Below are 26,801 nucleotides of genomic sequence, written 5' to 3'. Positions count from 1 at the left end.
CAGGATGGTTTGCCTCGGTGCGCGCGCACGCAGATTTACGTCCGCGGGCACTTTCTCGACCCGTGACGCGCGCGGCGCACCGGGCGGCGCCGCTTTAGTTGTTCGCCATCGTGTCTCAGCAGCGCCGCGCAGCATCGTCTTGTGCCGACACCTGGGCTCACAACTGCTTCAAAATAAAGGTGAGAACTTTCTCTTTTGCCTGCGACCAGCCTCGTCCGTGGTCCGTGTTCTCTTCCGAGCGGCCTCGTTTCCTTCTCACCGGCAGTTAGCTGCCAAATTGTTCCGAACATTCGAGCTAGCCACTTGCCCTCTTCCTCAAGTCCCACCCTGTTGGAAAAGTCCAGTACCCTGAACTTATGGCTGCGGATTTCATTTGAGGGCATTTTTCGGGGCGTAATTCCAAAGTGTGGGTGAGAACCCGTGTTTGAGCTGTTTGTCTGACAGACCGAGCTCCTGTATGCTCGGCTCGTCATTGTGTCTTCCCACCTGTGATGTGTCTTTCGCCTGCCCTGAAACACACCCAGATGTTTACATGAGTCTTTTGCGCTTATTTCACGTGAGTACATGTGCACATGTTTCTGAAATGGTGCTCTACATGCAGTAGTTGATACACAGGATTCTATTCAATCTGGCATTTACAACAATAGGGCATTCTTTAACATCTCTTTGTACACTTTAGGATATTGAAGAACACTGCCCTGTTGTCCTCATGATCGATCACAAGACTAATATATTTTCCATGGGGCAATGACAAATAAAAATATGTGATATTTATGAATTGACACTTGTTTTTATATACCTTTGTTTGCTAGGTCTTTCAGCTTGAAAAGTATTGAAGCAGGTTCTCCAGTCTGTCCAGATGAAGCTGCACTGCAGAAACTTGTCATTGACTTGACGTACTAAAACAAATTCTCAATCTGTTTGTATGACAAAGTCAGACCACGACAGATGCCTTCAACCCTTGGTTCAGCGGTGTAAGTGGGGTGAGCGTTCACGCCACTTTCGCGGTAGTAATGACCTACATCCATATAGTGTGAGAACCCTATCAAGTAGTGGAAACGGTTATCTAATCTAATCGTTGATTGACATTACTAGACTTGAGAGCTGATTTTTTTTTCCACAACAGACTGTTATTTTTACCATAAAAGGCACAAGAAAAACCACAGGCTTTTGCTGTCGCAATAGAGATGCTGTGGTCGCCTGGTTTTGCAAGCTCATGCTCTAGGTGGTTGTTTCCTTTGTGCCTCTGCCCAAATTTATGGGAAATAATAGATAGGCAATGGAGGAACATATTAAGTTCATGCGTGTGGTAGCCTGGTGAAATATCAGTATGATTGATATTTCAACATGAGAGTGAGCTTGATGCCAAGTGGTGATCATTTTTTTTGTTTGTTAAATGGAAGCGACAACAGTGTTCCAGCTTATCTCTGAGAAGAGAATGACTATGGTCTGAAAATTCATATTTTCTCAGACCCACACCAGTTAAAAGTAGGCCAGTAAGACTGCTGACAGTGTTATGGCGATTAATGGTGTGCTAAGTAAACGTTAAGGAAGTTAACCAGGTAAGCAATATTTACACTGGGTAGCCTGAATGTCAAGTATATGTTTTGTCAAGTCTTGGGTTTCTCCTGTTTTTTCTTCTCTTACATTGCTATGTTGATATTTTACAAGGAACTCATTGTGGTTCCTGTCTCCTGCCACAGAGTGGATCTAATCGTCGCCATTATGTGCATAACGTTGAACAGAGACTCTAAACTATGTGTTAAATATTAATAGTCAAAACAACTGTAATGATACAAAGCATAAGAAGGAGATGAGGGGAGGAGTCAGCTGGTTAGTTCCTAAGTTATGTAATGCATTCTTCCTGGAGCTTTTCCTCTTTCCTCATCATGACCCGCTGCTATCGTTTAAAAATAATACAAGGAATTCCTCCATCAAAATGGCGTTTTTTGAGGTGTTAAGATGCATTTGAGAGACAGAACAATGTGCTTTTTTTGAGGATGTCAATACTGGTGTTCCACAACCTTGCTTTTTATATGAGCCTCATTTATCCCTAGTATGACAGTGACTTGTGTTTGTAGGTGGCGTTTCTTATTCTACCATAGGGGGCTTCTGGGGAATCATGGATCCATTTTACACAGGTCTCTGGTTCTGCTCAGACATGTTAGATGGTCTAAAGTGTTGGCTCCTGACGGCTGGAAGACATTCCTCCAACAGATGCTAGTTTTGACAGGTCAGAATAGGGGCGAGGGTAAAAGAATGCTCCAAAAGCTTCACTGATAAGTGTTGAAACTAGATGTCCTCATGCTCTTGCATTGAAGATAAACTGTACGTATCTACTTGATTAATAACTCAAGAATTTTAATAATTTTTCAGTCAAAACTGTGTCTGTAGGTTGAGCTACCTAATATTTCTGCCCAAACAAGTGAGACTTGGTTCTCTCTCTCATATCTTATTGCACAGAATTAAAACGTAGCTCAGTTGCAATTGCAAGTGTTTCTAAAAAACAAAAAAACTGTTAAGCTGGACTTGTTCAGATATTTGTTACAATATGGCTCTTGTGCCATGTGAACATCTCCCCCACCTTGACCACCTCTGTGTAAAAAGAATCGCCACTACACAACAGCAGCCTCAGATGTTCATATTAAAAATACATCTTCAGCACCTCTTTCGCTAACTGACATGAAGCTCGGTCTCCCGAGTGCTGAGGCGCACACATATCCATTTTAACCTGAATTTTGAACTGACAGAGCGGTGTTTTAACAAATAAGAATCCAGTAAATGTGTTAATCATTTGTTTACTCTTCGTGTTGGGAGCAGGGAAGCACATCATTCATAGAACTGATGCTCCTGTGTTAAAGATGCCGCTGGGCAGTCATCATCCCAGGAGAAACATTCCTCTTGTCTCATGTGGTGCAGGTCTTGAAGTCAGAGTGGTGATGTTGTTTCACAGCAGATGTGAGAGGGTTGGTTACCACTGGTCACATGCATTGTATTTGCAGTGACCTTTACTCCTTAAAAGGTCACAGTTCATCGTATTCATCATATATATATATATTTCTTTCTTCCTTCTGGAAAGTCATGGCTGACGACGAGGTGACCCCAGAGCAGCTAGCTGCCATGGCAGCTGAAAACGAGGACTGCACTGAGCAAGTCAACTACAAGGCTCCTGCGAAGAAGAGCGTGCAAGAGATCCATGAGTTGGACAAGGACGACGAGAGCCTCCGCAAATATAAGGAAACATTGCTGGGCCGCAATGACTTTGAAATTGGTGAGTGGGACCATATTTTTTTCCCCAGATTGGTTTGGTTAGTTCTCTCAAGGTACCTGGCTTGTCTCCAATGGCAGGTCTGCTCTGTGAAACAGAGGTTGGTGTCTTCTTGCTGCCGCTAAAATAGTCAATTGTCTCCAGGTCCATACAAAGACTTTCTTTCAGAATGTCTACATAATGTCGTCAGACAGGACGCACACCGGCTTCACTGTCATGGCCGACCTCCCTATGCCTTGTCCTGCTCACCTTGACTTAAACGTTCCGTCTGCATGTTATTGTGCGCTGATGGAACCATTGAACAACTGAAATCAAGCTCCACCTGAGGCCACCCCTCTCTCTTTAACCCTGGATGGAGGGATGTGACCTGAGCTACTGAAACACAACATTGTTGTTGCATTTAAAATTTCAATGGAATTAAAAAACAGAACAAACCAAAGATTTAACTGCATGTGATGCAGTCGACTGAAAATATTGCGTCACCTAGTTTTTCAGATGGATGGGAATGTATATACACACGCACAGCATTGACTGCCTTCCTGTTGCCTTGGCATGTCATTGTAACATCCTGAATAAATCAAATTTCTCACTTGAAGCAGTTTCTGCCTTGGATATAAACAAAGATGATTTTAGCGCACTGTAAGGTGAGTGTCACTTTTGACACGTTTCATATGACTCTGTCTCCTGCACGCGTCCATGTTCAACTGTTGACCAACAACCTGCAGCTTCCAAATTTACCTCTTGTAACGGAAAAACCCCAGGTGTTCTTCTCTGTTTCTTCACCCTGTCAACTGACAACTTGCTGGGGAGTCGTGGTGGAAGTGCAACTACGTCCTCATCACTATGTTGTCGCTGAGAGAAGTGATTTTAAAAAGCATTTGCATGGTCTGCACAGCACAGACGCTACAGTTTTTAGGGAAGTTTCTGTGTTTTGTGTTTCACCTATCTGTCTGTTTCTTTATCAGACCCCAACGCTCCGATGGTCCAGGTCACCCAGATGTCTCTCATTTGTGAAACCGCCCCAAATCCCCTGGTGCTGGACCTCACAGGTGACACATTGCGATGTGCTAGTACGATATGTGCAGGTGGATGAAATGGTGCTCGGGAAGTTTTCACGTTCCAGTGAGCAAAGTCAAAGGCAAAACATGAGCTGAGTTCTCATTCATGTGTTCACATTCACTTCCTATCTAGATGTATGAAAATTCACAGTGGGTATCGCAAAACACAAGTCTGGCACTAGTGACTGTCTCTCTGTTGTAAGTATTAGTGTTTGATGTAGGTTTAGGATAAGACTTTGTTTTAACACATGGCATTTGGCGCACAAATCATGTGTAGTAAATTGGTAAAATAGGAGTAATGATGAGTTTATAAGATAAACAAAGTTTCAAACAATGAAAAGAAAATTCCAAAAAGTTAAGCCTGAACAAAGCCTTTCTTGTTTTGTCATTTGTTTTCCATCGTCCATGGAAACAAGTTCCTGGAGTTTCATGTCAAGGGTCCGGCACATCCATCTTCCTCCCAAACTGCCTCCCCCGAAGCATTGTGGAGGGCCACTGAAGAACCTCAATCTCTTGCTGTAGTTTGGTCCCTGAGCTCATCAGCCAGTTCCTTCTGTTGTCATGATTCCCTTTGGCTCTGACCTTCGCTTCATATTCAAGTCCACCAGGCGTTGTTCTCCTGTGAAGAGTGAGGTGTTTGTCATGGTGCTGTCCTAGATTTGTTTCATGGAGAACCTGCTGCCAGTTTCCGCTAAAATTCCGCGCTAAAAATAATCTCTTTCCTCTGTAGAAGGATCCAAACGGTTGTCTTTTGGTGTTGGTACCGTGTATGGTTTAAATTTAGAGCTCAGCACCAGACAGAAGGGTCCCAGTAGCTGTGCTCTCATTAGCATGGCAGAGACGGATGGGTGACTCATGCCGGTGGCAGTCACTTCCAGGAGCTTCCAGGACACGAAGCTCAAGATGAACAATTGAGCGTTTCCTCCTCATTCTGGATGATAATGAAATAAGTCGAGTTTAGCTTCCAGTGGCCTCCGCCTCAAAAGCTCATGTATAGCAGTGGATCCAAGCCAGCGACGGTGCTGACGCCATGCCTGCTGTCTCCCTCCAGGTGACTTGGAAGGCTTCAAGTCGCAGGCTTTTGTGCTGAAGGAGGGTGTGGAGTACAAGATCAAGATCAGCTTCAAGGTGAGCGCCGACTCAGGGCAACCGCTAGTGAGAGCGGCGTGGTTTGCATCACCCTAAACCGCAGTTGCTGGTCACTTGTGTCGCCAGGTGAACCGGGAGATCGTGTCTGGACTGAAGTACGTGCAGCAGACCTACAGGAAAGGCATGAGGAGTGAGTACAATTCCTGTTCATATCTTATCTCCACTGCCATCTGCTGCCCGCTAGATTTCATTACCATCAGCATTACATGGCTGAACAGATGTAGGCGATGCATCATGTCTCTCTGGTCGTCACCAGGGAGGTGTGTGTTTATGCTGGTTATTGAATCAAAATAATGTCAATAACCTCCGTCCAAGGTGGAATGTTTCAGACATTTCTAAACTCGGTGAGTGAGCAGCCAGTCAGTCCTCAGCTATATCTGCTGCCACCGGAAGGCACCCTGGAGGTTGCCATGGTAACCAGTGAGCTGTCAGCGCTGGCTAGTGAACAAGGGTGAAACCTCCAAATGTTTTCATGAATTGAAATGGGAGCTCAAGTCTGTCAAGAGACTTTCTTCCTCAGTGAAGTAGAAGGGCTGAAGAGGGCCTGGCTCTTGTGTCCAGCTTATCCAAGCTTGATCTGAGACGTCTGCTGCAGCTGTGGCCATCAGAGCGTGTCCTGTTGTGTTCACCTGCAGTTGACAAGTCCGAGTACATGGTGGGCAGCTACTGCGCCCGTGCCGACGAGTACGACTTCCTGACCACTGCCGAGGAGGCGCCCACGGGTCTCCTTGCTCGAGGGAACTACGTCATCAAATCCAAGTTCACCGACGACGACAAGCACGACCACCTGACCTGGGAGTGGAACCTGAACATCAAAAAAGACTGGACAGAATAGAGGAGCTCTGCAGCGCCCCCTCCCTGCACACCATGTCTGCCTTCTTGGTTTCTTCCGTCTCCTGCTCCCGTCTCCACGCCGTCTTCTCAGCTCCGTCAGCAGCAGCAGCAGCTCCTCCTGAGCCGCTGCAAGAGCTCCGCCCTCCACACAGTGTCTTCCTGTCCTGCTCTCAAGCAACTGTACAATCAGCTTTTTTTTTATCTGGATTGTCCTCTGAGCGTGTGAGCCCTCACCGCGGCCCTCGTCCATCTCTCTCTCTCTCTCTGTAGCGTAGCCCGGTCGCTCCTTCCTGAGTGGCTCCATGTTGTCGCCCCCCACCCGCCCTCAAGCTTAGTTGAGCATGAGCTCTGGAGGGAGGCGACACCTGGTGGTCCTGGTGGACCGCAGCAGAGGAGAGCTGGGCTGAAGCTGCCGCCGCCGCCGCCTTCATCTGCTGACTAGTCTGTCGCCGTCCTGTAGCCCTGTTGATGCGACGACCACACACACACACACACACAGGAGCCTTTTGTTGTGAGTTTCCATGATGAATGTTCAAACAGCCCAAACTGAAAAGAACGAGGCCTTAAAACAAACGATGGTCGATGGCAGGAATTGTATCTGTTGTATTGTCATGTTTGTTCCTCGCCTTCCCCCTTCGCCCTCCTCCGGTTCCCACGTGGAGGGGTCCGGACCTGGACTCACCTGGACCTTCCATATCAGCCTCCCTCCGAGCCAGTCTGCAGGGCCCGGCTGCACGTCCTCTGAAGTCAGCTGGATGGATGTGTCCACCCCCCCCCTCACATTGTACAGGTCATGTGACAGGGCTGGCTTGCTGGTTGGTTGTGTCATGTCATTCGTGATTGCTCTTCTGTCTTAAAAGACTTTTGCTCACCTCGGCCTCCGTGTGCTCGATCTGATGTCTGACCTCGCGGCTCTTTTCATGAAATGTTACTAGAACAAAGTTCTGGTTCTGGGACAGGACATTTGACGAAAAGTCAGTTTTTGAAAAATGCTTAGTTTCAGTTTAGTTCCTATTAGTTTTAGCTTTTTTTCTTTCAATATGGGGTATTGGAACAAGATTGAAGATTGAAATGGAAAAATGACACTTTTGCCCAACTGGCACCATCGCGCCAGTCAACACAAGCGACCTCCCGGACTCGACATGCTGCACCTGGCTGACCAGCCCAGCCAAAATACACATACTTTAAATCCTCTCAAAATGCTTCTTTATGAAAATGACAATTTTGCTATAATCTATTTGTTTTGATTAGTTTTGTAAACAGAAATTGCAGTTTATTTTATAAAAAAAAAAAAACGTTCATTTTTATTTCAGTTAACAGAAATTATTTGCAATTCTAGTTTTCATAAACTATCATGACCTTGGATTGAACCTATTTTACTGAGTTTGGATCACTCCATTCCTCAACTGTCTTATGGTTCCCCTAAAAAAAAACTTATAGGGTTGGTTGGGTCCCACTTTATACAGGTGGTGATGCGGTCACACCCAAGACCAGATGAGGGGATTCAGATGCCACCGTGGGTCAGGACTATCTGGAGGTGACCTGCAGTGGAAACAGGAAGAGGGAGTCCTGGAGTTGCCCTCCCAAAACGGCTGTGTGCTGAGAACTGGATACGAGCAGCTGTTCCTCAACACAGTCCTGTAGTAGCTTGAAGGCTGCGGGTCCACGAGGACCTGTGTCTGCAGCAGCTACCGTCCAAACTAAACCTTGTTAGGTAGTCAGCAAGTGATGACAAGACATTTGACTGATGAAAAACAAGCCCGTCGACAGCACACAGGCTCATCTCAACACTTTATTACCTCCAAAACAGTTAGGCCTTCCACTCATTTTCGGTCCAGTGTCTCCACAAACGCACAAATAATAAGCACACGTCAGCCAGACTCCCACATATGTACAGTGTTCATCATCATCGCACCCACACAGTTCATACAGAAGTGACCAAAGAAGAAGCTGATGATCCACCGTCCGCCTGGAAGAGCACGGTTCATCAGACGGCTCCAGACGTGTCGCACACGCCGTCCGTCGAGATCTCACTTCACAGCAGGTTAAAAGGTTAGAAAGAAGCATGTTCCCCGAAAGAGCTCTCAGACCAGACTGGTGGATCAGCAGATGTGTTTGGTTCCAGTGTGAAACCGACCCTGGATCAGTGTTGGCTGAAGCTAAACAGATAGAAAAATTGAAGCAGAAGGCACATCATCATCATCATCATCATCAAAATATAATTCATGCAAGTTTAGTTGTTTTTTTTGTTTGTTTTTTCCCTCTAAGTTACAGTAAACATTCAGACATGAACCTGCCCGGTCGCTCTGGTGACGGCGTCAGTCGCTCAAACACGGCACCCGGGAGTCGCAGTGTTTCAAAGCTTCCAGTCAAAAAAAAAAAAAAAAAAAAAGGGGGTGAAATCTTCGAGGATCACTTCCCACCAGGGCGTGGAGAAGCGTGAGAGCTGATGAGAAGCCCCTCCCCCTGCACATAAATATCTTAAATACAGACTCGGAGGAGAAAGTCTAGGTTGGTCCCGTCTTAGAGCTGAGAAGTAAAAAGAGACGCCACTCAGAACATTCAAACCAGGGCAGGATTTTGGCACATTGTTTTTCCAGTTATCACCCAAAACTGCGGCTCCGTTCCCTTATACGTCCCCACTGAGGTCCAGAAAGCGTTCACGCAACGCTGCATGGCTTTAGGTCCCAACTAAGTAACACAGGAGTGAAGCACATAAAACATTACACTTAAAAAAAAAAAAAAAAAACTAAAACTGGACTAAAAAGAAGAGGCTGGAACGTCCTGTCAGTCCAGAAGGAGCAACAGAGCCTGGACTTGAACCAGCGTTACATGTGCAAATGTTCCATGCCGTTGCTGCTCCTGGTTTCTCGGACTGAGGACAACTCCTGTTAATACTTTGAAATCTGGCTCTGCTGGCGCCAGCCTCATCTGGAGAGCTTGCTGATGACCCGGATGAGGGCGGCGTTCTCGTCCTTCAGCCTCTGGTTGTCGGCTTTCAGGTCGGACATAACCTGCGGGACACGGACACTGGATGAAGTAGCTGCAGTCGCCACAAGAGGGCTCTCTTATCGCCCCGTCTCTGTCGTGTGCGTACCTTGAGTTCGTCCTCCAACTCCAGCGCCTTCCTCTGTAGGGTCATCTTCTCCTGAAAGACATCACACCGTGAGCGTGTGTTGAAGGAAGACACGACGGACTCAAGCATCATGTGACCAACTCTGACTCAGCCACATTTCTAACTGCTACTTTGTTACGGGACAGAAACCTGCCATTGGAGACGCAACAAGACTTACAAATCTCTCCAGCTCCAGCAGCGCCGGCCTTTCCACGCTGCTCTCTTGGCTCTGCACAGGAAGAGAGACGACTCTTGTCGGGATCAGCTCGAACAGATCAGCTTTCAAATGAACTTCAGTAGCAACGGGTCCACGAGGTTTCATGAAACACTGTCTTGATTTCCAGAAGCCACCAGATGGCGCTGTCTGCTGTAAAAGGTTTGGGCCTGGAACAACTCATTCAATGAAGCCTCACATCACTTCTAAACCAATAGCTCCATCTAGTGGCCTCTGAAAATTAGGACACTGTGTCATCGACCCTGCAGGACTGTCACATGGCGCACGGGGAAAGTTTTGCTCCAGTTGAGCTCACAAACCTGCCGCAGCCGCTCCAGCTCCACCTTGCTCTGACTCAGCTGCAGCTCCATCTCCTGCAGCCTCTCCTTCAGAGCCCGGTTCTGCTGCCTCTCCTGGTGGTACATCTGTCGGGAGAGCCATGGGTTACCATCCCTGAGAGGCAGTGTCTCGTGACAGTGAGCAGCCACTGACAGCTCAGTGAGAGGAACAAGCTCGGCTTCCACCCTCTGCTCAGAAGCTTCATTGGGGTTCAAAGGTCCAGGTCTGTCCGTGTCTGTGTGTGTGTGTGTGTGTGTGTGTGTGTGTGTGTGTGTGTGTGTGTGTGTGTGTGTGTGTGTGTGTGTGTGTGTGTGTGTGTGTGTGTGTGTGTGTGTGTGTGTGTGTGTGTGTGTGTGTGTGTGTGTGTGTGGGTGGGTGGGTGGGTGGGTGTGTGGGTGTGTGGGTGTGTGTAAGTCTGAACCCACAGAAAGGTTTGGCTGCAGAACAACATGAGAAGCACGTACCGCTAAGTAGCCAGTGGCGTCAGCCACGCCGCTCCCCCTGCAGCAGCACAAAACAACATCAGGATCAACTCTTTATTTGGAATTTTCCATCGACAGCTGCAGTCCACTGTGGGGCTGACACTCACACATCAGTCGAGTCAGTGTTGGTGTCCTCCTGCTGAGCGTCGCCATCTTTATTCTGAGGACAAGCAAGAACCGTCTCTGTGATCCATGTGAGCTACAAGGACTTGAACGCTTCAGCACGAGCCTCAGGCTGCAGCTAATGCTCGGCTCGACAGCATGAGAAAACACCTAAAGCACTTTAACAACGGCAAAATGAAGAGGACAACAGCGACCCATCACCTCGTCGTCGGGCTGAACAATGCCAGTCGAGCGTCTCTCCTTCCTCACTCTCTTCTTCACTCCCAGCCGCCTCTCTCCTTCTGGCTCCACCTGCTTCGGCGCGTCGGTGTCTGGGAGACAGAGGCAAACGTGAGACCAAACCAGTCGGACAGTTGGGAGCTTGTCTCCTGACTCGCCTCTACAGTTTCGGTGTATCTGGTCCACATGAAGCACATCACATGGAGCTCACAGTGCAAATAAATGTGCATCGCACGTGACCGTGGAGCGAAAGCTCTTCCTGCTGAGGAGCAACACGGTGGCTCCCCTCAACAGCACCGGCACAGAGGGCAATCTTCTCTCCGCTCCTGTTTGTTTTTGCCGACAGTGGCGTGATTTCAAGCGCCTACAACGATGCTTGCGACTGAGCAAACCTATTTTGGCTGCTATCATCATGTTGCTGTTTGAGTTCAGGAGGATTTCCAAAGGCAAACTGGAGACCTCAGACTGTTTACTTGCTCCGTGACAAGATGGTCGCAGGAGTTAAATTGCGACCGCTTTCGATACGTTTCATCATTCTTTGCTTCTTGGGCCGAGCCGCGGAGAGAGGGAGTGTTTTTCCCCTTCAGTGTGGGGTAATGGAACAAGATTGAAGATTGAGGTGGGTCACAAAAATAGTCAGCAACAAAACCTCAACAAAACACCAAAAATTGCATCAAGTTTGGAATCTCCCATCGTCGCAACTTTGTGTATATGTTGGAATCCATCAAACACAGTCCGAGCGTATCGATCTCACTCACCTCTTTCAGCTGGAGTGACGGTGATGATGGGACTGACGGGCTGGATGTTGCGAGGCGCGGGATCTGAGGCTCTCCCCACCGTCTTCTCCGCTTCCTTTAAGTCCGTCAAGGTGACACCCTGCAGACGTGGAGGGAACGTTGAAGATCGACTCTCAGACATGCGAGGATTCGCTCAGATCATTTCCTTTGCGTCTGCTCACCTTATCGCAGCGTTTAATCGTGTGTTGTGACAGAGTGTCAGGTGTGTCGTGGGAATTAGCATGTTTTCATAGCGGTGGACAATATGATGACATTCAATCTACCAACTTGAGGAGATCACATGGATTCGGTCTCATTCTTTCTATACACTATAGATCTATGCTGATGCGTCGACTGTTCATCACTCGCAGCTGAGCTGCACTGGATGCACGTCATCCAACACACACTCACAGCAAAGAAGCCGGTCAAATGCGCTAGTTTGAGTTGTTTTTAAACCTGATGCACTTCTAACGTGACCACACACCTTCACGACAGAACGATGGGGTGTTTCTTGTTGGTTCCGCGACGCAAAAGACTGCACCACAGAGCTCAGAGAGCTAACGGCTAACGTGACGTCACACTAAATAAATGAATCATGATACATGTTGCCATATTGCGCATTTTTTAAACAAATACATCTTCATTAATTTCTGCAAATAACAGCCCAGTAACAGTAGCTACATGTTTTTTCCGCAGGACTTTTGACTAAGGACAATTTTTTCAATGAACCAAGTGTGCTGTGGCTTAAAAAAGGTTGAAAAACACTGCATTATCCTTTGAGCACCTGACAATTAAATGTTAAGAAATAAAACCTCAACAACTGAAAGAGTAGGTGCATCACGAGGAAACAAGCAGTTGGCTCCGTTCTGATCTTCTCTGAAGCCGAAGAGGCCAAAGATCCAGAAGCCCTTGAAACTTTATTTTGCCAACACATCAGAACATTTTGTCTGACCGCGCGCGTCTCCCTCACAGACCGCGGTCTACGTTTTGAATTTCTGGTACAAGCAGCCAAATACAACAAAATGAGCAAACAAAAGCGCAGAGCCAAATGTTGCTCGGTGCGTACCTGAGTGGAGCGGCGGGTCTGACGCAGCAGCCGAGAGCGAGCTTTCCTCTGAGACTCGGACTCCTCGTCTCTGACCGACGGCTGGAACCTGAGCACAAACCTCGCCGTGTTACAACACATAACATACAACTATACAGCGACACAAACACGCGTAACAAACAGATAAAGAGTCAAGATTCGTCCTCTGCATTTTTGCTCATGGAGACATTTTCCATTGCAACCAATATGCACCGTTTACGTAACAGGCGACTCAGGAGAAAGTGCTGAGCTCCGCCGACAGTACATTCACATTTGACTATTCTTAATGCCCAACTGGTTCTTCAGTGAACATGACAGACTGTGTACCCCTCTGGTTATTAATAATCAATCAGCTTAAAAGCTGTATTCATGAGCTCACATGGCAGAGGGATGCTAACACTTTGCATTTATTCAGAGCAACAAGAGATCCAGGCACTCCATTTTGATTTGGGCGAGTACACGAGTGCGACAGGAAAAAAACCCACCAGAAATATTTTTCTATTTCATTTTTAACACGATGAACTCATGCCAATTCATCACAGCGTCTTAAACTATGCCTGTGGTTTGTTTTATCCAGAGTTGTGTTTGGCAGCCAGTTCAGTCTTAGTCTTATGGATGAAAATAGTTATTAGGGTCAGTCACATTTTAGTCTACTTGTGATAGTCTCCTTTCAGGTGACGAAAACTCAATAACATTACGGTCATTTTTAGTCATGAGAATTAAAAGAGGGGCTAGAATTACTGTATTTACCATCGACTATAGCAAGATATGCATAATATACACGTCTGCCTTGGAGTATATTACACAGTATGTTTCAACAAATCATTTTGCCCAAATACAATAATGTTCAGAATAGAATGGCCTCAACAAATGATTGACCACATGATGGCGCACAACACTTTGAACGTTGGTCAAAACTATAATGCATCGCAACTGTTGAGTTTTTTTTTTTTTTTCCCATTTGTGCTGACAACATGTAGCCACGACATCACCATATACAGTGACACTCGCTGACCTCAGCACAACCCAGCTACAGGAACTGAAGTGGGAGATCAGCTGCGCGAACCAACCTAATTCATCTGCAGTTCAACTGCACCAAGAGCTTTGGGGGGAAATGCCCGATTGATAGTACCAACATATGGTGCATGAAAATTCACGTAACTGACGCTTTATCGTCAACAGGGACCCATGTCCATGAAAAAAAAGGGTTGTTACCGAAATATTTTCGTCATCGTTGACAAAAAAAGCACTTGTTTTATCTCGAAAAGACCAGATCAAGGGATGTTTCTGGTCGAGGATTTTCAAAAGATATTGTCCCACGCTGGGGCCAGTGTTAGGAGCAGCAGCAGAGAGGGTCAGTTATGCAGGGCACGCACAATCTGAATCTTAAGAGACTGACATCGGAGAGACTGACATCGGTCAGAGATCCCACGCACGTCGATTAGAATAAACCTGGAGGATTCTGTCCAGCACCGATCAGGACGCTCGTCCTCCAAACCCAAAATCTCACGTGATAAGATGGAGAAGAAGCGTGGAAACAGCCGGAAGACACAACCAGCACCATGGCAGTGGATGAGATGTTTTAACACAAAGCATGACTAAGTGACAGGAACACAAGTGCTGCCCGCAGACTAAAAGTGGTGCAAGTCACTTTGACACCTCTAGAAAAAATGTACTGTTTTATAGATATCAAATAAAACACTCATATCAATATCAAAACAGCCAGCAAAAGCAAGGCGACAGATTAGGGGAACTCACTTGCGTCGGTCAGAGTTGGGGGTGTTGGGACTCTCACTGGTTGCTTCCTTCATCTGGGGCGTCGGCTGAACCCGAGCTGTTGGAGTGGTCTTGTCGTTCTCCTTGTCTTCCTCTTCTTTCTCCTCTGGGGTCTACATTTCGTGGGATTAAAAAAAGACGAGTCAATGAAGTTTTACTAGTCAAAACCCGGCTCCGGTGACACCACTCATATAACCTGGCTCAGACCCCAAACATTTCTGTCATGTAAAATGCTCACCTTCTCACTGGGGCTGACCGTCGAGGTGGTCACACTCTCGCTTTCCGGACTCGAAACTGTGGAACTTTCTGAGGAAGAGAGAGCGATTTCAGCGAGGGATCCATTCAAGCCTGATCAGTCTGGTTTACCTGGACTGTTCTCTTTCTCCTCACTCAGCTCCAGACCTCCCGAGACGCCCCGTTCTTTCGACTGATCCTGCACGTTCATCTTGTCTCTACTGCTCATCCTGCACACGGAGCTCCTGCAGAGTCATAGGAAACGCGTGTGACATAAATGTGGACCAGCTATTGGTGAAAGGCATGGTGGGAGAGATGGGGCTCAGGGTGGGGACTAAGTTGTGTTTGATCAGATTTGGTCATCATTCCGGTTCCTTCTGGTGACCTCATGAATGTGGCAACTGCTTCACTCGGGTGAGATCCTCTCTATACATTTTATCAGGCCTCAGATGTTCCCAATATCACAGAAGTCAAAAACGCAGCTCACCGCCGTAGGTCATTGCAAAGTACTGTTTAGACAACTGTGTCAAACCAGGAATATTGACTCAAGCCGGCAGACGGATACGAACCTCCGTAATTTATTTTGCGCGTTTGCAGTGGTGGAGCCTTGTGGGTTTTGCCGCTCCAGTTTCGAGCGTTCCGTTCTCCACTGTGAAGACAAGCAGCTGTCAGTGAGAGACGCAGCTCTTTTATATCATCAGACCAAACATGTTCCCACCTTGGCTTGCTTCTGAGACAGCTCCTCCAGGAGCTCCTCCACGCTTTCGTCGGCCACGTCAAAGGGCGTTTGACCCTGCGGACCACAGGTGAGTATGCGACACACACAGGTGCGAACCAAAAAAAAAAAGGTCATGAAAATCCGGCTTTACCGCTTTGCTTTTGGCCTCCATATTACACATCTGCTCAGCCAAGACCTGACAGGCATCGCCTTGACCCCAGTGAGCCGCTGCATGCAGCGGGGTCCAGCCGTCAAAGTCCATCGCAGACACATCAAGGCCACACTGGCACAGAATCCTGACAGGGAGAAGAGAAGCAAAAGGAGGAGTATAGTTTGGATTCACAAAGGAAAATCACTAGCTGTGGGTCATCACACCGAGCGTAATATCTGGGCTGCTTCCTGAGGAGAAGGCTTTCTTCATGCCCAAATGACCAAACACAACATGATGGTGATCATATTAATTCATGGTATCCTAAGGTGTAAAGCTTTTGAAAATATGAACGCCATTTGCACATTCTACCATGGACTCAGCGTTGTTTTGGGTTGAGCCATGACCAGGACCAAATCTTGAACGCGCAACACGGCATTTTGAGATGACCAGCTAAAGAGATTCCAACCTGAGAGCATCCAAGTAGCCTTTGGCTGCAGCCACGTGAAGGGGAGTAGCTCCAGTCTTGGGGTGCCGAACATCCTCCGGCAGTCCCTCAGCCAGCCAGGCCCGGGCGTCTTTCATGATCTGTTCTTCTTCTAACTTTTTCACCGCTTCCAAGTCCACACCTGGCCACAACCCAACAACTTGATGCATGAGCACTTCAAGTCACACATTTCACTGAAGCCAACATACACACTTACAACTTAAACACTAGCTGATCGGTCTGCAATTTTCAAAAAGGACCACATACTTAAACAAATTAGTTTCTATTTATTTAGCGTACTAAATAATTATGTTTGGGTTTTTTTTTCTAGCAAACCAATTTCCTTCCTAGCAAACCTTCATTACAGTTATAGACGTGTATATAAATGAAATACACCAGTGACGATAACCTCTTCACATCTCATTCTTTCAGCATTTCCCAACAGGGGTCGCCTCAGCAAGTCGGCCTCCTCCACTTCCACTTCATCCAACAACTCTGTCTCTCCTCACCACACCTCCAATAACACAACAATTGACTATTGAAGGCCACAAATGAATGGATGCTGGATGTCGCTTACTCTTGTCCAGGATTCTACCATGGTTTTACCTGAAACTAATAAATACACTGATAGTATTAATGATGGCATTTCTCCAGAGATAAAATGTTTTTTCTATGCATCCCATTTTATTAATATAAAAAACAAATCTGGTGTAGTAAGACCATGGTTCCGGCCGGAAAACATCAACTGTTCAAATGCCGACTTTAAAATAGTAGTTCAGGAGCAAAATAAAGAAATTTCTACCTTGTCTTTGGGAATATTGTTGGATCAGAGACTCTGTGGTTTCATCCAGAGCAATGTCGAGAGGAACATCTCCGTCACAGTTAACTGCACACAGGGATGCACCTTTCTGCAGCAGGAACCTGTGGTAGAAAAGCAGATTCAAAATCAAATGCTTGAATATTCACTGAGGACACAGTCCCAGCAGATTCAGGTGAAAGAGTTAGAGTGTGTGTGTGTGTGTGTGTGTGTGTGTGTGTGTGTGTGTGTGTGTGTGTGTGTGTGTGTGTGTGTGTGTGTGTGTGTGTATCGGCGCAGCCATCTAAAGGTTTAGCTAACTCGCTGTGCTGCCAACAGCGCAACAGTGTTGCTATTGTTCAACATAGAAAATAGTGTGGAACCAACACAGCGATTAAGACGAAACCACTACAACAAAACAGTATTGTTTAGCACAACATACTCTGCGATGTCGGGGTGTCCGCAGGAGGCAGCCACATGCAGTGGCGTCCAGCCTTCACTGTCGACCTGGTTCACGTTGGCACTGTGCTCCAACAGAAATGACACCATCTCCATGCTGCCATCAATGCACGCCTGTGCGGAAAGTGAAAAAACATCACAAGCTGGAAGCCAAGGAATCCAGTGAAGTGCCAGGAAAGGCAGCCCACCTGGTGCAGAGCGGTGATGCCGTCGGCGTTGGAGCAGTTGACGATATCGGGCACATCCTCCTCCTGCTTGTTTTTGGTCTCTGTAGCATCTTTAAGCATCACTTGGGCCTCCTCTGTATCGCCGCTGGCACAGGCGGCCAGGAACTCTGCTGCCCTGTCGAACCGCACCCTTTTACTGAAAGACAAGGGGACATCCAGCTGACACTGCTGCTCACCTTCAGGTGTATGTTAGGGTTAGGGTTTAGGGAACGTTGGCATCTGTTTTTTTTTATCAATTTTTTAATCTAATACCAATATCAAAACACAGATGGCTACAAGAATTTATACTCACACTGACTTAAGTGAACATGGTTACCACCTGACCATGATCTCTACCCAGTCAGGACAACTTTGTAATGTCAATACAGACACAGAATTTACACAGAGAAGCAGAGTCATTGTCACATTCTGTGAGAAAAAAGATGACAGCAGCTGGTGAGGCTGCTATTCTGCACGGATTTGGACGTTGCTTGTGTGGCTCCAACAACATGCAGAGGTGCCTCAGAAATGTGTCTGAACGGCCGTCTGTCTCTCTGCCACGGCTGCCTCTGACCAAAATCCCAACTATGCTCATGAGAATAATACGACATGAATCAAGGCTGAACAATACAGTCATATCGAGAGATGAAAATGAAATATATTAATGCTTCAACATCAATTTCCCACCAACCAGCCAACCACAAACACCATCTCCTGCTGACCCTTGACTGACAACTGACAATTGCGAATACACAACTTAACTGCTTCACTAAACCCACAGTCATATGCTATTGCATAGACATAGACATGGATTTCTGTCCATGTAGTTCGGCCCTCCTATGAATGAACATTATAAGGAGAGATTGTCAAAAGAGGTACTCTGGAAGAGCAACTTCGTCTGATGATTTAAACAAAACATAAATAAATAAAAATCTGGGTTTCATGACTGGTTCCTAGTCATGGACGTGACCTGTTCCACGTTAGGGGCATCAGTGCTGCCCAATGTTGCGAGGCAAAGGAAGGTCTGGTACTCAGTTATTACAAATATAACCTGGAAGTCAACACCAAATAAGTGGTTGACAGTGGCACAGTGAAAACCACAGCAAACTTCCTATGGTGGTGTGTTACTTTCAAGCGAATGTATATTTTCAGTTTCCACAATTTTGAGTTCCATAACACAAAGTCCTGGGTGGTAAGCATATACATACAGTATTAGAATGTATTATGTGGTTTTATGCTAAACTAACTTAAACATGTTTTGTTTGTCTATGGGGCTACGCTCAACGACTGCACGCAGCGCAAGCGTCAAACTCCAGGGAACATCAATCCAGAAGAACACAGGTAAATGAAGTGGAATAAAAGACTGCAGGGAGAACGGCAGTCCAAATAGATGCAGCCCTTCAGCAGCACATGAATACATGCGTAACCGATGAACTGTGAGAAAATGCAGCTGGGGTTGGTGAATGTGTCGGTGGAGGATGAAGCATTTGTGGATACATGATGCAACAATGTGTATTTTTAGCTGCACGGTCGTTTGTAACGGACTATAGAGATTTCTTTTCTCAATAGATGGAGGTCAGAAAACAGATGTGGAAAGATCAGAGCCAGTGTGTTGCAGGCTGGATTGTTTTTGCCTTGAGAGTAAATTCAATATGTGGGAGCACAAGACAGTGGCAACGTAATAATATAAGAATGCTCGAGATACACTTTGATCAGATTTAAAATTGCAACAAAATGCATGTCTAGTAAACAAGTGCTCGGGCAAATGGCTCGCCAACCACCATGTAGCTGTCAATCTGATCCTTATTCAAGGGCTAATAACGCGCAGCTAGAACGCTTCATACTATTGTGGCCAGTCCTCTCCAAACCAAGCCACCATTCCTCGTAGGCGGCTCACAAACCAACGGTCCCCGTTTCCCCACTTCTTTTGGCTAAACGCGTTCTCACCGTTTCTTGAGATCTGGGCTCCCATCCCCACCGGACTCCGGCGGCTCACGCGGCGGCTCCCGGAGCTCGGCCTCCGGCTGCCCGCCTCCGTCCTCGGCATCGCCCCGCCACCTCGGCCTGGGAACGGCCGAGGCTTTGTCGGTGCAGGAGCCGGCCCAGCGCTTCAGCTGCTCCCGCCGCTTGGTCCTCGCCGCGTCGCCCATTGAATTAACCGAGGAGGACTGTTTTAAAAATAAAACGCTCGGTGGCAGCGACAGACACACCCTCCATGTGTGGTGTGTACTTTCACTTCCTGGTTCTCGATCAGGCTCCGGCTGTGGAGGACGAGGCGGCGCGTGACCGAGCGTGGAACGCGCGCGGAGCTGTGCCGGCCTAATGACGTCACGATGGATGTTTTGTAGTAGGGCTGACAGGAAGTAGGTGCTCGCGCTTCCTGTCATTGTGCAACTGACGGACTTCTCGATTCTGCCGTCGTCTTTTTTAAAAAGAAGAGTTTTGAGGTGATTTTACAAGACTTTAACATCCTCAATGTTTTTAGTGATAAACAACACAGAATGAACGTCATGGACGCGCTCACCCATGCGCGTAGATGACGGCTTTTCTGGGTTGAGTGTCGTAATAAAGTGTTTGGTAACACACGCTGCTGCATCAGGCACTGGCAGACATCCTGCTGATCACAGTGGGAAGAGTGGAATTCTGTGCATTGATGAAAATCATATCACCGAAAGGGAAATAACTTGAACGGCAGTAGTAATAACTTGTACAATATGCCTTTTAAGATCCATTGAAGTACGACTCAGAGTTTACATGGAAAAGGGATGAGTGCAAATGAACTAAAGGCAGTTCAAGTTTCCAGCCTATTTTGGTGGCCACGTTCATCTGTGATCACAATCTGGACAGCAAGATCCGGGGCCAGTCGTCTGTGCTGGAAGATTGGAGGCAGGAACTGGGTAACGCGCCGTCTGTAACGGCACCCCTTGCTACCAGTGCAACAATAGATGAGGTCAATCGCCTGCCTTCAGTCAGCTCCACCTTGTGACAACACGCCTCTTTTCAAGAGCTTCTGATGCTCTAGTGTTTCGCTTCTCCTTCAGGTTCCTCCTCTTGTGACATTGTTTTCAGCTTCCTGTGATAAGCTGTGGGAAACTGTCATCTGCTTCAGTGCCACTGTACACTGCTACCTTTCACTGAAAACAACTCCATACATTTTCTCCTAAATTAGTTCCTATGATGCCACTGAATAAAGACGTGTGTTCCGTTTCTGTGCAGAAAGAAGTTGCCTTGAGGCATATGAACTAATGTGGTTCACAATCCCCTCGATGAGATTAGATGTCCTTTATTTGTTCCACAGGGATCATGGTATAAATATACCCACGTGTGTGTATGACACATGGGATGGGATGCAAAAACCCCAAATTACTTTCTGTTCCAGAAACTTCCTCTTTTTTTTTTTTATTAAATTTATTGATTCATACAATTGAGGAGGACATCCTATTGCAGAACATACTCATGTTCCATGTTTTGTCAACATAAAAAAAGAAGAAAAAAACTGAGAAAAAAATAAATAATCTCTTCCGGGCAAAAAATACAAACTGTATATACTTCACACAACAAAGCCAAACCAAAAAAAAATAAAGAAAAATATCAATTTATTTAAAAATAAATAATTAAAAAAAAAGAATAACGGTAAACTCTTTGACGGTGTGTTACTATTTCCGGAGTGATGGAGACAATCCTTTTGTGGTCATATTTGTCCTTTAGTAGTTCTGCCATATTTTTCCATTTCAAACATTATTGCAGGCCTATTTGTGCCGTCCCTGATGTTAAACCTGCGTGACCCACGAAGCCCAGGGAGTCTCCTATCACTGATAACAGAAATCAGTCATTGGAATTGTAAATAAAAATGGACCTTAGTGACAGAGCAGAATCACTAACCCAGGTTCACATCGCCTCTGAAGGAACCTAGAGAGACAGAGATGATTTGAAAAACGAATAGAGGTTTGAAAAGAAAATGACCAGTGGCATGTGTTCGATTATCTCCTCATAACAGTTGTGATTTCATCATTTCCACGTGAAAAGCGGCTTCATCCTGACCACTGTTGACCCTATAGCGCCTTCACTTATCTTGGCTGTCAACATTCCAGCATACAAACAGGGTCAAATTCCACTCCACATATTCCTCCAGCCGTCAGCTCACTAGCATCGTCCAGCGTTGGACAAATCAGAAAGTGACAGGATGTGAGTATATCACAGCTTTTTACAGCATTCCTCCTCTGCGGAGTGTTTCTGAATCACATTTCACTCTTAGGCGCCGGCTTTATCAACCCGGAGTTGTGACATCAATAACGGAGTCATTAGTTGCTTGGAAATCTGTAAATCTCTGAGTAGGACTGTGAAGTTGGCCAGCAGCTTTGCTCTCTAGTTATGCTGTGTTTTAATATCTTTCATCTAAATGCTGTCTAGGACTATTAAAGCACCATGTTGCTGACATATAATGCTCCACTCAGGAATGCGTTTGAAGTTTTCTGGTTGAGCAAACGTGACGGAAAGACGCAAATTTCACCAGTTAAAAAGAACATGACAAAAATGTGACTGGACTTGTTTGAGTGACATCGAAGATGAGATGGTGACAGTTTATTGCTTCCTGAATGACCTACAACAACACTTAGCTTTCCATCCAAACAACCACCTCACAGATTTCAATGTTGATAAATGGGGTCAAAACCACAACCAGAGTGTACAATTTATTCTAATTTAAATCATCTAAACTATTACGGAAGTACAACTTAGAATGTTTATATTCAAGTTAATAATAATAATACGAATTAGTAATGAGTAGATGAGGTATCATGACACAGTATTGCAGTGTTGATGAAGCTGTCCTAATTTTCAGAGGCCACTAGATGGCGCTGTTGCTTTACGTTTCATCGAATTAGTCCGTCAAGATGTGGTGGCCTGTGAAAGTCAGGACACTGTTTCATGAAACTCCATCAACCCTTCACTACTACTACTAATAATAATAATAATAATATTCCAGTTGTCAGAAGCCAAGTCTGAAAAAAACACGGTTCGGTTTGACTCTGATCCTTCATCGCCATGGTTCCTGTTGCAGAATGTCCTCACAGAAACACAAACTGTGCGACGCAATCCCTCCACACACCCTGACACGGCTGGCTCGCCAGTGGCTGGACGAGGACACGCCGAGCTTTGATGCGGCGGGAGTGTGCGTGGGGTCCCAGGATGTGGAGGCAAAGCTTCTGTGTAAAAGTCCCAACAGTATTTTGGCAGGAAGTCCCTTCTTCACTGCGGTTTTCACTGAGTTAGGCTGCACTGTCCAGTGGATTCACCAGGAAGGAGCCCAGCTTGGTCCGTGCAGCACATGAGAGGCAAGGATCCCTTCAGACAACCAACGTTTGGTTTTCTCATCCCTCCCCTCCAGGCTCAGAGGCCGTCACCTTGACGGCTGTGGTGCGAGGCCCGGCGCGGAACCTGCTCCTCGGCGAACGAGCCGCTCTCAACTGCCTGGCGCGGGCGTCTGGGATCGCCACTCGCTGTTTCCAGCTCCAGTCGCAGGCAGCGGCATCAGGTTGGCACGGAGAAGTGGCGGGCACACGGAAAACCACACCAGGGTTCCGGCTGGTGGAGAAGTACGCCATGCTGGTGGGAGGGGTGTCCACGCACCGACATGACCTGAGCGGGATGGTGATGCTCAAGGACAACCACGTGTGGGCCTCAGGCAGCATCACCGAGGTGGGTGTCCCGGTCTCAAAATCACACCCTCTGGTATCATACCGGCCTCTCCCCATAAAATACCTCAAAAAAAGTTACTCACTTTATCTATTATCATTTGGGGATATTTGCATGGACAGTTTTGATTTTATCTTATTCATATGTACAGCTAGATTGTGTAGTATTTAGGCCAGCTCACCCTGGAAATACTAAACTACTCTTAGTTTATTTTCACACGTGATGTCAGCTCCGGGCCAGCAGAGGTCGCCATAAACTTGGACTCTTCGTCCAAGTGAAGTCCAACTCATTGGCACTGAAAGTAGAAGGAGGTCGTCGAGTCCCGCGTCTCTTGACACCATCGAGACAAACTTGTTGTCGTTTACGAAAACTGACGAAAAAACTAGAATTATGAATCATTTTCGTTAACTGAAATAAAAATAACAACGAAAGATTATCATGAAGTGTTCATAAAGCTAAACAAAACCAGCTAAAATTCCAGAGAAATTGTCCTTCGCTTTTGTCCTTATTTGTTTCATAAGGAAGCATTTTCAGATGACTTGTTTTCGGCTGCTTTTACGACGGCTGTGGCCTGGTGCGGCATGTCAAGTCCGTGACGTCACTTGTGCTGACGGCAAAAGCGTCATCGTTCCAAACTTGATTTCAGGTTTTTTTTTTTAACTTGGTATCTTTTGTTGGGTTTTTATTAGTGACTATTTTCGTGAACTATTTCAATCTTGTTCCAATACCGTAAATTGAATGAAAAAAAACAAAACAAATATCTAATACTAAAACTAATAAAAATAAACTGAAACTAAGCATTTTCAAAAACGGATCATAAAAACTTGACAAGCCAGTCTAAAAAGTAATTTAAAGTAAGAGTAAAACTCAAAACAAAATAAAAACGAAAACTATTCTAACCTTAATTATCGAGAAAGAAGAACTTCCACAGAAGATGAAGATTTACAATGGTGACATGTCTACGTTCGACTTCAGCTGCCCTCAGCCGATTGGCTTCCTTCTTTTAAACGTGACTTGACAGGTGGGGTAAGTGGCTTCAGTGGCTGGAATCCAGCGAGGGTTCGTGCAGCCAAGTCATGTTTGGTGCCTTTAATCGGCACTTACATGGAGTAAAAGGACTGGTAGAATGTGCTGAGGAAGGTCAGAAGTCTTGGAAGTGTATCGTATTTCAGATGGACCTAACCTGACCTTCTTGAGCCTATAACCCCTGAACCAGTGGTTTGATGCCCAACAACAAAATGTGATTCCAGTTTTTTCATCCACTGACAATCTCAGAGTGAGTTCTGAAGACCATCCAGGTCAAACGTGCAGGTGCCTTCGATCTCAAACATTGACATTGAGTTTCATGGACATGGACAGCAGTCTTCAGCCAGACCTCCTCTCTCTGTGCTGCAGGCAGTGAGAGCTGCTCGCTCTGCATGTGGCTTCAGCACCAAGATCGAGGTGGAATGTGGCACCGTGGAGGAGGGCAGAGAGGCAGCTACCGCTGGAGCAGACATCGTCATGCTGGACAACTTCCATTCCCAGGTAGCCATCCCAAAAGCATCCGCAGTCTGAGTGACATCACTGCCCCTTTTGCTCTCTCCCGCAGGAGCTGCAGGCGGCGGCTCATGCTCTGAAGCAGGAGTTCCCATCCCTGCTGCTGGAAGCCAGTGGAGGCATCACTCCTGAGAATGTAACCTCATATTTCTCTCCTCATGTGGACATCGTCTCGTTGGGCTGCATCACGCAGGGCTGCCCGGTCGTGGATTTCTCTCTCAAGGTTCAGAAACCGCAGCCACGCTTTTAACTTACTGTTTGGATTTCACTTGTTACATTTCAGTTTTGGCACAAATGTGTGCCAGATAAATAAACTTTCAAACCAACTTCATGGTTGCAGCCTTGCTCACCTCCAGTCACCGAAACGACTGAACTCAACTGAAATACCAACCAAAAATACACAAACTTGACAGCTTGGGCATGAAGCTATTTCAGAGGATCCAAGAGGAGGGAAGCGCTGTCTGCAGTAGAAGCTGCGGCATTGACAGGTACTGAGATGAACACGGAAAACAAAGGTAGGAGGTCAACCTCAAGGCCCATTATTGATAAAATAAAATGCTATTTTAACAAGTGCAAAAACTTGCTTAATATCTGTGCCATTATATATATATATATATATATATATATATATATATATATATATATATATATATATATATATATATATATATATATATATATTTTTTTTTTTTTATTAAGTTTGACACCTAGATGTCAGTGTTGAAACACATCAACCCAGATAAAAAAGAAACTCGATCATTTTGGTGATTTCCTGAACTAAAATCTAGTTAAGAATCGAGCCTGAAATGAGAGCAGTGGTTCGTGTTCTCACTCATTCCCCTTTCATGTAGAAGCTCAAGGACAAAAGTCGAGCTTGACTCAAGTAATTTCCCACCACCAGTGTGTTTTACGCTTTTGCATCAACAACTTCCCCTGGAACAGACACGGCGTTGAGAAGGATTCAGAAATGCTCCTATTGTTTGCCAGTATGGAGAAGTGAAACCCTGCTGGGCCGCAATGTGCGACCGCCCCGCTGGTTCTTCAAAATTGCTTTGAGTGTGCTGGACTGATTTAGGCAGATGAAGGGTTGTTGTTTCCTTTTTGCATCATTTGACATCTATCTCCCATCAAGATATTATGACATACGGTGCTTAGGAAGTTGGGGGCAGGGCGTGGAGAAAATACTGCAAGTTAAGACGCCAGATATGGTGAAAAGACGACAGACTGAAGTTCACATAAGGCCACTTGTCTGAGTGCTTTTGCAGCCATCATTTTTACTATAATAAACAAGACGCATTCCTTCCTGAACTCATGCATCTGTGCAACGACAGTGGATACATTGAAATGATGACAACAACTTCCATTGTTCGGTCTCACAGTCAAATAAATGACACTGAACAGGTACGAGTGGGATGTGAACCAGCGACCTCAGGATCTGCACTGTGACACGCCACATTTCAACTTCAGTTTTTATGTACATTGTCCCCTAAAATGCAGCAGCCCACCGTTATGTTGAGGCCCCCGCTGGTTCTTCAAAATGCTTTGACCGATGCGGAACGAATCCAGAACTGAGTTCAACAACTGGGCAGAAAACCACGAAATGAGGTTCAGTATCAATCCTATACGCAGCGCCAAAAACAAATTTATCATAAGACAAGCCTCAGAGCAGAGACCACAATTCTCCCCATTCCCTTTTCTTTCGAACAGCCTTTCAAAAAAATGTTATTCAAACTTTAAAAAAATGAAAATAAATAAAAATAAATCAATAACAATAAATTCAAACGGAAATACAAGTGACACTTCAGTACCTTCTCTTTCCGTATGTGGGCGTCAGCTCGGCGTAGTTTTATTTTGTGCTCTAGAACGTCTCACATTGATGCCAAATACACATGAAATATTTTTGGTTTAACTCCAAATTAAAAAACAATAATCTTGAATTCAGAACTGAGCTATAAAATTTTTACAAAAGTTGTTGCACTATTTATGTTCAGTTGAAACATTGATAGAATGAACATTTATGTTCATTGAAACATACAGGAAACGTCACATTAACAGTATTTTAACCCAAACATATCAGCAAATG

The 26,801-nt window shown here is 45.9% G+C and overlaps 3 protein-coding genes across 3 annotated transcripts; 2 read left to right on the top strand and 1 right to left on the bottom strand.

Annotated features, from left to right (window-relative positions):
- Positions 1–53: 53 nt before the first annotated feature.
- On the top strand, positions 54–7,180 carry LOC128753855 (rho GDP-dissociation inhibitor 1-like). The gene is made up of 6 exons (XM_053856009.1): positions 54–179; positions 3,080–3,271; positions 4,234–4,317; positions 5,378–5,454; positions 5,542–5,605; positions 6,111–7,180. Exons 2-6 carry the CDS (start codon positions 3,082–3,084, stop codon positions 6,308–6,310), a joined length of 615 nt encoding a protein of 204 aa, XP_053711984.1. The 5' UTR covers positions 54–179; positions 3,080–3,081; the 3' UTR covers positions 6,311–7,180.
- A 799-nt stretch (positions 7,181–7,979) lies between these two features.
- ppp1r12c (protein phosphatase 1, regulatory subunit 12C) lies at positions 7,980–19,772 on the bottom strand. The gene is made up of 20 exons (XM_053857858.1): positions 19,433–19,772; positions 17,468–17,642; positions 17,263–17,393; positions 16,827–16,945; positions 16,007–16,166; positions 15,541–15,685; positions 15,390–15,464; positions 15,241–15,320; positions 14,804–14,916; positions 14,676–14,743; positions 14,420–14,550; positions 12,644–12,731; positions 11,560–11,677; positions 10,784–10,893; positions 10,567–10,619; positions 10,442–10,478; positions 9,959–10,063; positions 9,603–9,653; positions 9,407–9,457; positions 7,980–9,323 (listed from the first exon to the last, which is right to left on the bottom strand). Exons 1-20 carry the CDS (start codon positions 19,633–19,635, stop codon positions 9,237–9,239), a joined length of 2,100 nt encoding a protein of 699 aa, XP_053713833.1. The 5' UTR covers positions 19,636–19,772; the 3' UTR covers positions 7,980–9,236.
- A 1,847-nt stretch (positions 19,773–21,619) lies between these two features.
- Positions 21,620–24,968, top strand: LOC128753516 (nicotinate-nucleotide pyrophosphorylase [carboxylating]-like). Its single transcript, XM_053855299.1, has 5 exons — positions 21,620–21,670; positions 22,545–22,798; positions 22,872–23,182; positions 24,575–24,706; positions 24,771–24,968. Exons 2-5 carry the CDS (start codon positions 22,546–22,548, stop codon positions 24,966–24,968), a joined length of 894 nt encoding a protein of 297 aa, XP_053711274.1. The 5' UTR covers positions 21,620–21,670; position 22,545.
- The last annotated feature ends 1,833 nt before the right edge of the window (positions 24,969–26,801 follow it).

This window comes from Synchiropus splendidus, chromosome 2 (assembly GCF_027744825.2).
Source record: "Synchiropus splendidus isolate RoL2022-P1 chromosome 2, RoL_Sspl_1.0, whole genome shotgun sequence".
Lineage (NCBI taxonomy): Eukaryota > Metazoa > Chordata > Actinopteri > Syngnathiformes > Callionymidae > Synchiropus > Synchiropus splendidus.
Note: the sequence above shows the minus strand (reverse complement) of the source record. Positions and strands in the feature narration are given on the sequence as shown.